General features: G+C 36.8%; 1 protein-coding gene across 3 annotated transcripts; it reads left to right on the top strand.

Moving 5' to 3' along the window:
• The first annotated feature begins 935 nt into the window (after positions 1-935).
• On the top strand, positions 936-11,409 carry LOC131942515 (uncharacterized). Of its 3 annotated transcripts, none has more exons than XM_059302423.1 (10): positions 936-986; positions 1,235-1,356; positions 6,792-6,894; positions 8,175-8,240; positions 8,449-8,528; positions 8,759-8,829; positions 9,475-9,590; positions 10,074-10,109; positions 10,474-10,593; positions 10,983-11,409. In XM_059302423.1, the coding sequence occupies exons 2-10, from the start codon at positions 1,330-1,332 to the stop codon at positions 11,192-11,194; spliced, it is 831 nt and encodes a 276-aa protein (XP_059158406.1). In that variant the 5' UTR covers positions 936-986; positions 1,235-1,329; the 3' UTR covers positions 11,195-11,409. The 3 variants fall into 3 exon arrangements, with proteins under 3 accessions (XP_059158406.1, XP_059158404.1, XP_059158405.1); XM_059302421.1 differs by having other exon boundaries at positions 954-986; positions 1,108-1,356; XM_059302422.1 differs by lacking the exon at positions 936-986 and adding an exon at positions 1,052-1,132.
• Positions 11,410-11,425: the final 16 nt, after the last annotated feature.

Here is an 11,425-nt window from a genome sequence, read left to right as displayed (position 1 = left end):
TGTTTGGTTTCAACATGAGACCCATATTGTTTGGTTTCAACATGAGACCCATATTGTTTGGTTTCAACATGAGACCCATATTTTTTGGTTTCAACATGAGACCCATATGGTTTGGTTTCAACATGAGACCCATATTGTTTGGTTTCAACATGAGACCCATATTGTTTGGTTTCAACATGAGACCCATATTGTTTGGTTTCAACATGGGACCCATATTGTTTGGTTTTAACATGAGACCCATATTGTTTGGTTTCAACATGAGACCCATATTGTTTGGTTTCAACATGAGACCCATATTGTTTGGTTTTAACATGAGACCCATATTGTTTGGTTTCAACATGAGACCCATATTGTTTGGTTTCAACATGAGACCCATATTGTTTGGTTTCAACATGAGACCCATATTGTTTGGTTTCAACATGAGACCCATATTGTTTGGTTTCAACATGAGACCCATATTGTTTGGTTTCAACATGGGACCCATATTGTTTGGTTTTAACATGAGACCCATATTGTTTGGTTTCAACATGAGACCCATATTGTTTGGTTTCAACATGAGACCCATATTGTTTGGTTTTAACATGAGACCCATATTGTTTGGTTTCAACATGAGACCCATATTGTTTGGTTTCAACATGAGACCCATATTGTTTGGTTTCAACATGAGACCCATATTGTTTGGTTTCAACATGGGACCCATATTGTTTGGTTTTAACATGAGACCCATATTGTTTGGTTTCAACATGAGACCCATATTGTTTGGTTTCAACATGAGACCCATATTGTTCATTTAAGTCTGCACTCTTTCTATGAGAGGCTCAGGATACTTCCTCAGCAGATACATTTAACTGCTGTTTTATTTACGATCGTCTCTATTCTGTTGAACAATAAGAAGTTTAAGGCCGGGGTGGGAAGGGTTAATGTGATCAAGGATCTACATGCATGGCAGCGAAATCCTTTCTTAGTCGTAAATTTCTCTGCAGAGAGTAAGTGTTTGTGTGGGGTGGGGGGGGGCAGCTTTAAAGGGGATTGCGTTTGAAACTACAACAATGTCTAAAGTAGATCACGTGGTGAAAACTTTTTTTTTTCTCTCTGCCAATTAAAAAGGAATACAGGTCGACGAACTAATTCGGTCAGTTAAGACATACTTTTTAAATCATTTAAGTTTGAAAGAAAAAAAAAACAACTTTAAAGCGGTAGTTAAGTTTCGCCTTCCTTTCTGCTCACATGACAGGCAGTCGAACAGTTTGGCAGATCTCAATGTGCAAGAACCTGAACGTTTAAAAGAGACATATCCCAACGATTAGTTACACATTTTCACAAGCTGAAATGGCTGTGTTTTTTCCATCTCATATGGTAAGTCTTGACATTTGTTTTCCCTCTAACTTAAAACTACGAGTTGTGCTTTAGATGTATCATTCATAACGATGGTACCCGTTGAGGAATATTGGCGTGAGAGCCCTGAAGATTCCGATAGGATGAAACCTACACGTCTACACGCCACACTGCTATACCCGCTCCTCGCCGTGAAATAAATTGAAGTACCCTAGGACAGGGGTCGGCAACCTTTTGAGACGGAAGAGCCAAAAGTTACAATTTTTAAAAAATGTCTATTTTTGAAAGAGCCACTAATATTTTTATTTCAATATTATGGTTTAGTATTAGGTAAATAAATTCGATTTATTTAAAACAAATAGCTTTAAATATGAAATAATATTTATTCAAATAAAAACAAACACATGTTTTGCCAGAATAATAAACTTAGTAATCAAATAATATATATAGGTCTATCCTAGGGGTTGGCAACCTTTTGATACGCAAGAGCCAACAAAAGTTACAATTTACAAACTTTCACAGTTTTTAAAGAGCCACAACATTTTTAGTTCAATATTTGGTATTTGATTAGGATTAGGTAAATAAAGTTGATTTGTTATTTAAAATAAATAGCTTAAAATATGAAATAATATTTATTCATTTAAAAACATACACATGTTTCGCCAGAATAGTAAAATTAGTAATCAAATAGTATTATTTTAGGACTATCTCAATCCACTTTAGAAGCTGTTTATTTTTATTTTATTTTTTCTTTACGGATATCACTGGCTCGGGAGGTGTCTCCCATTAGCCAGTCAGGCCTCAACACGGCAAACGCCGACTAACTGGCTTGGATATCATCGGTTTGAATAATTTGCATTGTTCGCTTCTATCCTTTGGTTCTCACCAGGCTTATCTTCCATCCCACTGCACGCAGAGTAAATTCGTACCCCACCGTCCAGTAAAAATGAAATTATATAACTATTAATATTTGTGCAATGAGCTGGAGAGCCGCATATGGACGTCAAAACAGCCGCATGCGGCTCGCGAGCCGCAGGTTTCCGACCCCTGCCCTAGGAAAAGGCGGTTGACGGGGGCAGGTGAAATAGAGTTCGCCTGTTATAGTAACCTCGGCATATGAACAATGTTTCCTCTACGCGGCCTCGCAGTAGTTTTGAGCTGCCGCGCAGTGATTTTGTTAAATACTTATATCCTTGTATAAGACTTTTAGAACTCTGCGCACACAAAATACACGTTGCACACTAACTTTTTTTCCCTTAGAGCGAACATTGCATATGAAGGGAAAGTTTAGTCAGTACTATGCCCAGTTACGAGAGCCAGGTACCCATAGGAGATGGTTAACTCGAGGCCGAGATCCAGTCAATATACTTGAAAAGTCACCAAGTTCAGATCCCCACTCTCCTGGGTCACCCTGTCCTGTTGGTTATATGGGGGGGGGAGGGTGATTTGGATCACCAAGTTCAGATCCCCACTCTCCTGGGTCACCCTGTCCTGTTGGTTATATGGGGGGGGGGGGTGGGGGGAGGGTGATTTGGATCACCAAGTTCAGACCCCCGCCTTCCTGGGTCATCCTGTCCTGTTGGTTATAAAGGTGGGGGGGGGGGGGGGGTGAATGGATCACCAAGTTCAGACCCCCGCCTTCCTGGGTCATCCTGTCCTGTTGGTTATAAGAGGGGGGGGGGGGTGAATGGATCACCAAGTTCAGACCCCCGCCTTCCTGGGTCATCCTGTCCTGTTGGTTATAAAGGTGGGGGGGGGGGGGGGGGGTGAATGGATCACCAAGTTCAGACCCCCGCCTTCCTGGGTCATCCTGTCCTGTTGGTTATAAGAGGGGGGGGGGGTGGGGGGGGTGAATGGATCATCAAGTTCAGACCCCCGCCTTCCTGGGTCATCCTGTCCTGTTGGTTATAAGAGGGGGGGGGGGAGGGTGAATGGATCACCAAGTTCAGACCCCCGCCTTCCTGGGTCATCCTGTCCTGTTGGTTATAAGAGGGGGGGGGGGGGTGAATGGATCACCAAGTTCAGACCCCCGCCTTCCTGGGTCATCCTGTCCTGTTGGTTATAAAGGTGGGGGGGGGGGGGGGGGTGAATGGATCATCAAGTTCAGACCCCCGCCTTCCTGGGTCATCCTGTCCTGTTGGTTATAAAGAGGGGGAGGGTGAATGGATCACCAAGTTCAGACCCCCGCCTTCCTGGGTCATCCTGTCCTATTGGTTATAAGAGAGGGGGTGGGGGGAGGGTGATTTGGATCACCAAGTTCAGACCCCCGCCTTCCTGGGTCATCCTGTCCTATTGGTTATAAGAGAGGGGGTGGGGGGAGGGTGATTTGGATCACCAAGTTCAGACCCCCGCCTTCCTGGGTCATCCTGTCCTATTGATTACTGAAGTTTAACCTGTGCTTGAGGTGTCAGCCTCGAGTTTGTGTAGACCTGTTTTATGAGGGTGACCTATTTTCTACTGTCAATGGGTTTTATTTTACTATCAGTGCCGACGTCAGGACATGACTTGATAGTGTATCCCATAGTTCCCCCAACTTTGCACCTCTGTGTTTTCTTTCTATCAAGGCGTAAACAGGTCATTTGCATTGCAGCAAATCTAGAATTTCATTCTAACGACTGTTATTTGAGGGTGTTCAATAAAAATTATGCTGCTAATTTTCATCCCTCGTATTCTCTAAATAAATATATGTTATCGCAAAAATTGTTTGGTTAAACCGATCCTAGCTTTCGGCATCAAATGGCGTGGAAGAGTTGGATAGAGGATTGGTGTAGTCACCAGGTTAGTGGCGTAGCGACCCATCCCGGCGCCCGGGGACAAACTTTAAATTTTCAATTTGCACCCCCCCCGTCTCACACTTTTAATTTGCATCCCCCCATATACTTTTTATTTTTATCATGCAAAAATGAAGCTAAAATGAGATTTTAATTTCTGTTTCCAACCCATTTTGGCGCCCCCTAAGGTCGGCGTCCGGGGACATATGTACCCCCCCCCCCTCGCTTCGCCTCTGCACCAGGTCAGAGAAGTATCCACGTTGTCGGTGTAAGGGGGGGGGGGCGACAAGAAGGCGCCGAGTTTATAACACAACTTCTTCGTTCTTATTTTTTAGTGTTGGAAGAGATTCGCTCCAACACAATTAAGTACACGTGTCAACTAGTTATGCGCCATCGAGGCAGCAGTTGTTTGATTTTGGAGTGGCTTTCATCAGCTAACGAGCCTTGTCTGCCCGATGACTTTTTGCTTTGGCAACCATGAGCTTTACCGACTCGACCACGCCGACACCATATATGTATGTATATACATACATATATAGTTTGAAAATCTAAATCTTTCTCTGCCTAACGAGATTTGTAATTTAAAGTTAGAGAATACGAGACTTACACGCCCTTTTAAAAATCAATATTGCACGGGTTTTTTTTTAAGGCCGCGTCATGCGCTGTAGCGATTTCTAAATCAATATGAAAATTAGATTATCATCTGAAATGTTCGAAATTAAAGTATTTAAATTGAATGCAATAATTATCTCATTATATTATCAGAGGCGTAGCTAGGGGAGGGTGTGTGGGTCTCCAAACGAAGTAGAAAATATTAATAATATAACAAGTTCATTACTGATATATTTAAAATCCAAGTAAAGAATATAGACTGCTAATCTTCTACTTGGCATTACGGACTGATTTAATTGTGTGACACGAAAACAAAGAGGCAAAAAGACTGGTAAAAAGCGCCTCGACCTTTCCAAATGAAGGGGTGGGGGAACTTTTTCACCAACGCGAATAACTATGCACAGGCCTAATTTGGGAGGGGGTGGGGGTGGTGAAAAATTGATAGTTCCACCTTAAAAACTCCAGGCCGGGGCTACCCCAAGCCGTCTTTCAGCACCAGCCCGAACGATGACTCAGAGCAAGACCTCCTCCTAAGGCCTGTAAGTGTAAAACAGAATGCTAGTGCCAAGGTAGTAGTTGACAATTACAATCACTATTGTAGATTTTGTTTAGTTAGATCTTAGACAAATCTAACTACTGGTTCACTCAAAGTTCAGAGTTATCATTTCATCTTTCTCTGTCGTATGTTTTCATGTTCCAGTCAAAAGTTGAAACATACAGCAACATTACCATTCACAAAATTAAGGATGTTAATAAACACGGGTGACTCTACTTATTCAAGCATTGTTATGATCTCTATCTTGCTTCAATCCTTAGAAAATTGGCCATTATGTTTCAGCAGCTTGCAACAAAGCTTGTAAATTAGCTTTCAAAAACATTTTTCTCATTGGTTTGAATTGGCAGCATTTTTATAACGGTTTATAGACTGCTAATATAAGTCAAAATGTTCAGCATATGCAGAAATAATAATCATTAAAAAAGTTTAAAAAAACCCACGTTTTCTGATTGAACTAAAAAGTAGAAAATAAATACTATACATCACAATAATGCAAGCGATCACTCTACTATAAGCTATCAAAAACGTGGGTCGCCGAAGTAAGTTATATTACTATTGATTAGATAATACTATTGACTTTTATTAGGGAGCTTGTAGAGAGTCAACAGTATTAGAAACTGTAAGAAAATCACGGCGCCCCACGTTTTTGATAGCTTATAGTAGAGTGATCGCTTGCATTATTGTGATGTATAGTATTTATTTTTTACTTTTTAGTTCAATCAGAAAACGTGGGTTTTTTAAAACTTTTTTAATGATTATTATTTTCTACTTTTTAGTGTTTGTCTGTTTGTTTGCATGTAAATCTTGCTATCGATTTTATCTTTTCACTTTTTTTTTGGACAACTCGTAAAAAGACAACTCGTAAAAAGACAACTCGTAAAAAACACGTTGTGTGAATACGTTACTGACTAGAACATATAGATTTGAACCCGTGTCGAGTGGGATAGCAATCGTGTGCCCAACCACTCGACCATGTCGTCTCCCCCATACTGGCCACCAGTTGTTACGTTATGGTTGTTTGTACACAAACACAGCGTGACAACTACTCAGTAAGCAAAAAGAGGGGGAGTGCCGAACCTTGTTTTCATCAAATTACAGTTACTGGGTAATGTCCCTTTTCCCCCACGTTTTTTGGTACAATTATATAGCGGTCTAAAATGATCAATAAAATGTTTCCATGGATTAATTTAGTAATAAAAACAATAGAATATTCAATTGTCATCCAAAACAAAGCTTCCCTGAAAATTTCAGCGCGCTAGCTAACTGGGAAGTGCCAGAAATTTCGATCGCAAGATTGGATTGGAAAGACAAACAAACACACAGAGAAAGCAAGTTAAAGAAAACGTGGGAAAATAGAAAACAATCAGAATTCTGTAACATATTATATAATAATTTTACTACCTCCTTTCCATTGAATGATTAAATATACAAGACTTTATAGCGCGGATACATTTTTACTAGGCTTAAAATTTTAAATGACATTTTTTTGTCTTAACCCTGTTTTGTTGAACTTTCAGAATTATAGTAAATGGCCTCACACCCTGCTCAGCATGAGTGTAAAAAAAAACGCAATGGTTTTATTTCTGTTTTTGGCTTTTCTGCCTACAGCAACCAAATCTGGTAATTTTTTTAAAAACATTGTTGTTTTTGTGTTGATTCTTATAACTTGATTTCATTGGAACGTAAACATTACTGTAAGTGGACCTTTGACCACAGGTACTTTGACCATAATGGGGATTTAACCACACTTTTTTTTCTATTGATAGTCTTTAATCAAAGGTGGTTTGTCCACAGTGGTATTTGTACATATATGCTTTGTTCATACTGGGTAATTATTAACTTAACAAGGGATAAAAAGTTGCCTAATTATATTTTGAGATGAAGCATGATTTAATAATATGATTATTGATAATGTATAAATACAACTCATTTACACCACGCTAGTCAAAATGCTGCTGCAGTAGTGAAAATCAAAGCTTGATGCAAATATGTTTAATCCGGTTATCGGAAATCGTCCAAAATTGATACGGATCTACGATTTTTATATAATATATATGAAATTTCATCAACCTAGCTGTAACAGTACTCAAGTTATCGTGTTTAAAGAAACACACACAGACACACACACATACACACACAGACATACGAACAAGATTGTAAAACTATGCTTTTCGTCTCAGGGATGAGTAAAACGTCGAGATTTGCAAAAATCTCAATTTTTTTCACGATTACAAGACTTTATCTATACTTCGTATATACGATCAAGTAAAAAGGGGCGATCTATGTATTAAAATATATATTTTGTTGTCTTATGTTGTATTTGAATTTATTTAATATTTTAATTATACTATTATAAAGCTTACCTCTCCCGTAACCCATCTTCCATTAATTCATACCCCCCTTCTCATTTTATTCCATGCATCCATTCATTTATTCCATACATACTTACATCTTATCCACTTTATTTATCCATCTATACACATCCATCCATCCATCCATCCATCCATCCATCTACACACACACGTTGATCTACTCATTCACTTTCTAATCCATCCATCATCTCTCCCTCCACTCACTATTTCATCCCGCCCTCTATCGATTAATCCATCCAACAATTCCTCCATCAATCCCTTTCACTATTATTACCTCTCTGCCAGCCACTCGATTTATTCCTTACTCTCTCTTCCCCACACCCTCCCTCCTTCCTGCTCACTGCCTCCTTACCAAACCCTCCCTCTTTCCACTCCATCCAATTCATCTACGCTGTTTGTATGTCTATCTACCTATCTAACTATTTAAAACAGGACGAATAGACTAATAAATCAGATGTTCTTTCATAATAAATGTATAGCATTTCACTGGGTTTTTAATGCAAATGTTTGTTTTTCATTCGGCTGCAGATTGGGTATTTACAGAGACTAAGTGTTTCACAAGGCAAAATAGCAAAGGATCCACATTTGTCACATGTTAGTAGTTTTTACCTATAGTATGTTGCGCAGTTCTGCCCTTTTACTCAAACCTTTTTTAAATTGTTTTCATTTCTTCTCTTTGAGGACAATATTTAAGCAAATTATCTCCTCCTGAATTGAAACATTTTTATAAAATAAAAATAAAATCCCATTACCTTGTTACCAAAAATAACCATTAATTGAATAGTTTTGCATTTTTTATCAGCAACAGTTACAGTGGAATACCTGTGCCAAGTTATTTTATACACAAAATATATTGTGGCTAATGAATGCCTAATCAATTTAGTAAGAAAGCTTTCATTGTTTTTTTAATGATTTTATTGTTTAATTGCTTCAATTAAAAATTCAGAAACTTTTTAAGTTGATCACTATTTGTACATATACCTATTAACCTTTCCTAAAAAAGAGGAATTATATTAGTAACTAACTTTATAACCTTTAAATACTAAATCAAGTATTTATGTAAACATTTATCAGCTCATAATTGTAATCGTAGCAATTTCTTTAAACTTTAGATTACATCCTCATTCTCCGAAAGAGATTTTGCGAACTTAAATAGCAACTCTTTTAGCGAACAGTATTCTAGGTGAGTTTGCAATCTTTAGTGTATGATAATATGATATGATTTATTGTCTACAGGTAAAGAACAAGATACTTTACAAACTAAGTCCCTTGTGTCTAATTCCGATCAGTCATTTGCTCTATTTAAAAACTTTTTTTTTAAAATATTCAATTATGGCTGTACCGGTGGAGAATGGGACTTAATGTGAGTCAGAGCTTATGTTATCAAAGATGCTCTATGGACATGAACCCTGGATTCGAACTTGAGACTTTTGGGTTTACAGTCGTATGCTCTACCATCCTACTACACCATCTCACATTATAGGACTTGGAATTGATTTAAAGGACTGACTTGCATTTTCAAGTATACTTTTGAAAAATGCATTGACAGATCCTGGTATGAGCTATTATGCTTGTATAATATTCAAACTATGTTTAGAATAGGCTGCCATAGCTTTAGAACATTTTTTTTCTAATGTTAGTTTTAGGGAACAATGCAGCGATGGCTTTTGAGCAATGTTACTAGTAATGTTCATAATCATCAACTAGATTTAACTCCACCATATAGCGCAAACATATTTTTTCCCTATAAGCTCAATACATGTAATTTTCAAAAGAGAAAAAAATGTTTGTATAATTATTGAATTTATAATATTGTATCATCTTTAAGGGATGCTTTTGAGATAGTTTACGTCAAGTTTCATACAACTGAACAGGACAATACCATCCTTGCCGAGAACCTGATCACAGCAGCAGTAGAAAAAGTCTCAAAGCTCTGCATTTCTGGTAAAGGCAAACTTATTTTAATGTTGTTAAATCATAGCCTACTATTTTTATCCTAAAAATGTTTGTTTCATTTTACTCTAGAAAGAGATGGCATCTCATTAAAAAACCATTATTAAAAAAAATTCATTGTGGTATAAAGTGTGAATAAAGTAAATTCAGTACAGTTCCCTTTCCAATCTTACACTCCATGAGTCAGGTGAAGTAGAGTTCGAAGATTTTAAAGTGGCATTGGGGTGTCCTACTGACTCGGAGATGTTCTGACTTTATTTTGTACTTTGGCACAGAATATATATGTAACATTTTCAGTATAAATCTGCATTCTTTAACCTACATTCTAATAAATTTTTATTGCGAGCAATGATTCAACTTCTATTGCTTCTCATGAACTCTTTTGAGAAATATGATGAAAAAAAATTTCCGAAAAAAAATGTAAAGCTACAATAGAAATTTAAAATGCAACCTAAAATTTTACTGCATTTTCAGATCGTTCCACCCCTTCACCGTTTGTCGAAACTGCAGGTAAAATTTAAAAAAATAATTGTGTGGTTGTTTTTATTGCCTGTTTCTTTATTTGTTTCAAAGTAATATATAAATAAAAAAATAAAAAAAGCATTTTCAAAGTTCTTTAACTCATAAAACAAGATTAAGTTAAGCTGTTGTTTGTTTAGTTTTTTTTAGAATTAAGAAGCCTAAAATACATTGCACAGTTCTTTATGTGCACAACTCAGAAAATTTTCCATAAATTAATCGGCCTGTACTAGAATTTAGACTAGAAATTATGGAAGTTATGCAGTTTATTTTTTCATTGTTGATAGAATTTGATGGTTTAATGTTTTTTTCCATAAAGTTTGTATTATATTTATATTTTATTGTTTATTTTTAGAAAAGGATGTTGTGCCAGCAATTCTCTGGAGTGTATTTGGTAGTGCTTTTGTGTACGTGGCCATCTCTGTTGGGGTTGTGATGCTGTATAGAAAAATGAGAGCAGCAAGAAGAACGAAAGGTAAATCAACACACGCTGAGGACAATAATTTGTTGAGATTTTTAAAATTATTTGTTAGTCATGAAAACTTTCCATTGTATTTTTAAAATACAACGGAACGTTTTCAAGAAAGTTTTTCAGTTTTTTATTACCTTAAGAATTACTTAAAGATAGAGCTTAAGTTCACTGTAAAATATTTTAATTAAAATAATTGTATTAAAAATGTGTTTGCACTGTGTGACCATTATCAGAAAGTTTCAATTAAACATCAGTGGACCCCACGTTATTTGAAGAAAATTGCAATAACTGAAGATATTCTTTGTAACACTCGATTATAGTTAACATGATATTTTACTTGTTTCCCTCACAAAGGCCTACTCTTTTAATTTAAAGATTTCATGTTTTTATAGAGGCACAAGAAATCCAATCGGGAAATGAAGAAAATATTAATCCCTATTCGGAAATCAGCCCAGATGTTGAGGCTATAGCCGAAGGAACCAGTCAAAGAACAGAAGAAGATGACGAAGGACAGAAATCACAAATGAATAAAACGGTGACATTTGTTGATTCAACAGTTGTGTATGAAAATGAAGTGCAAGAATGGGAAGAAAACTATGTATAAAAGTAACTCCTTTAAAAAAGACACAAAGTTTACGGGAATAAATAACATTTTAAAGGTTTAATAATTTGTCAAAATTGATTTAGTGAGTGAAAAGTTAATTTATTTTTTAATCAGTGGATATTTTTAGTGGGGTTCTGTTACAAACATATGTAAACCAAAATGAATATAACTCAGTGAAAAGACTAAACTACGTCAATAAACATTGTATGAACTCATGATAGAAAACTGTTT

This window comes from Physella acuta, unplaced genomic scaffold (genome assembly GCF_028476545.2).
Source record: "Physella acuta isolate Inbredline_101_S28 unplaced genomic scaffold, ASM2847654v3 ptg000409l, whole genome shotgun sequence".
In the NCBI taxonomy this organism is placed as follows: Eukaryota; Metazoa; Mollusca; class Gastropoda; family Physidae; genus Physella; species Physella acuta.
This window is presented reverse-complemented; position numbering and strand designations above follow the sequence as displayed.

What these genes read in the sequence shown, in the direction of transcription:
- LOC131942515 (XM_059302423.1), top strand. Translation starts at nt 1,330, where the DNA reads ATGGCTGTGTTTTTTCCATCTCATATG. An exon ending in AGGATCCACATTTGTCACAT is followed by an intron (nt 8,241 to 8,448) that starts GTTAGTAGTTTT and finishes ATTTTTTATCAG; the next exon opens with CAACAGTTACAGTGGAATAC. An exon ending in AGCAGCAAGAAGAACGAAAG is followed by an intron (nt 10,594 to 10,982) that starts GTAAATCAACAC and finishes ATGTTTTTATAG; the next exon opens with AGGCACAAGAAATCCAATCG.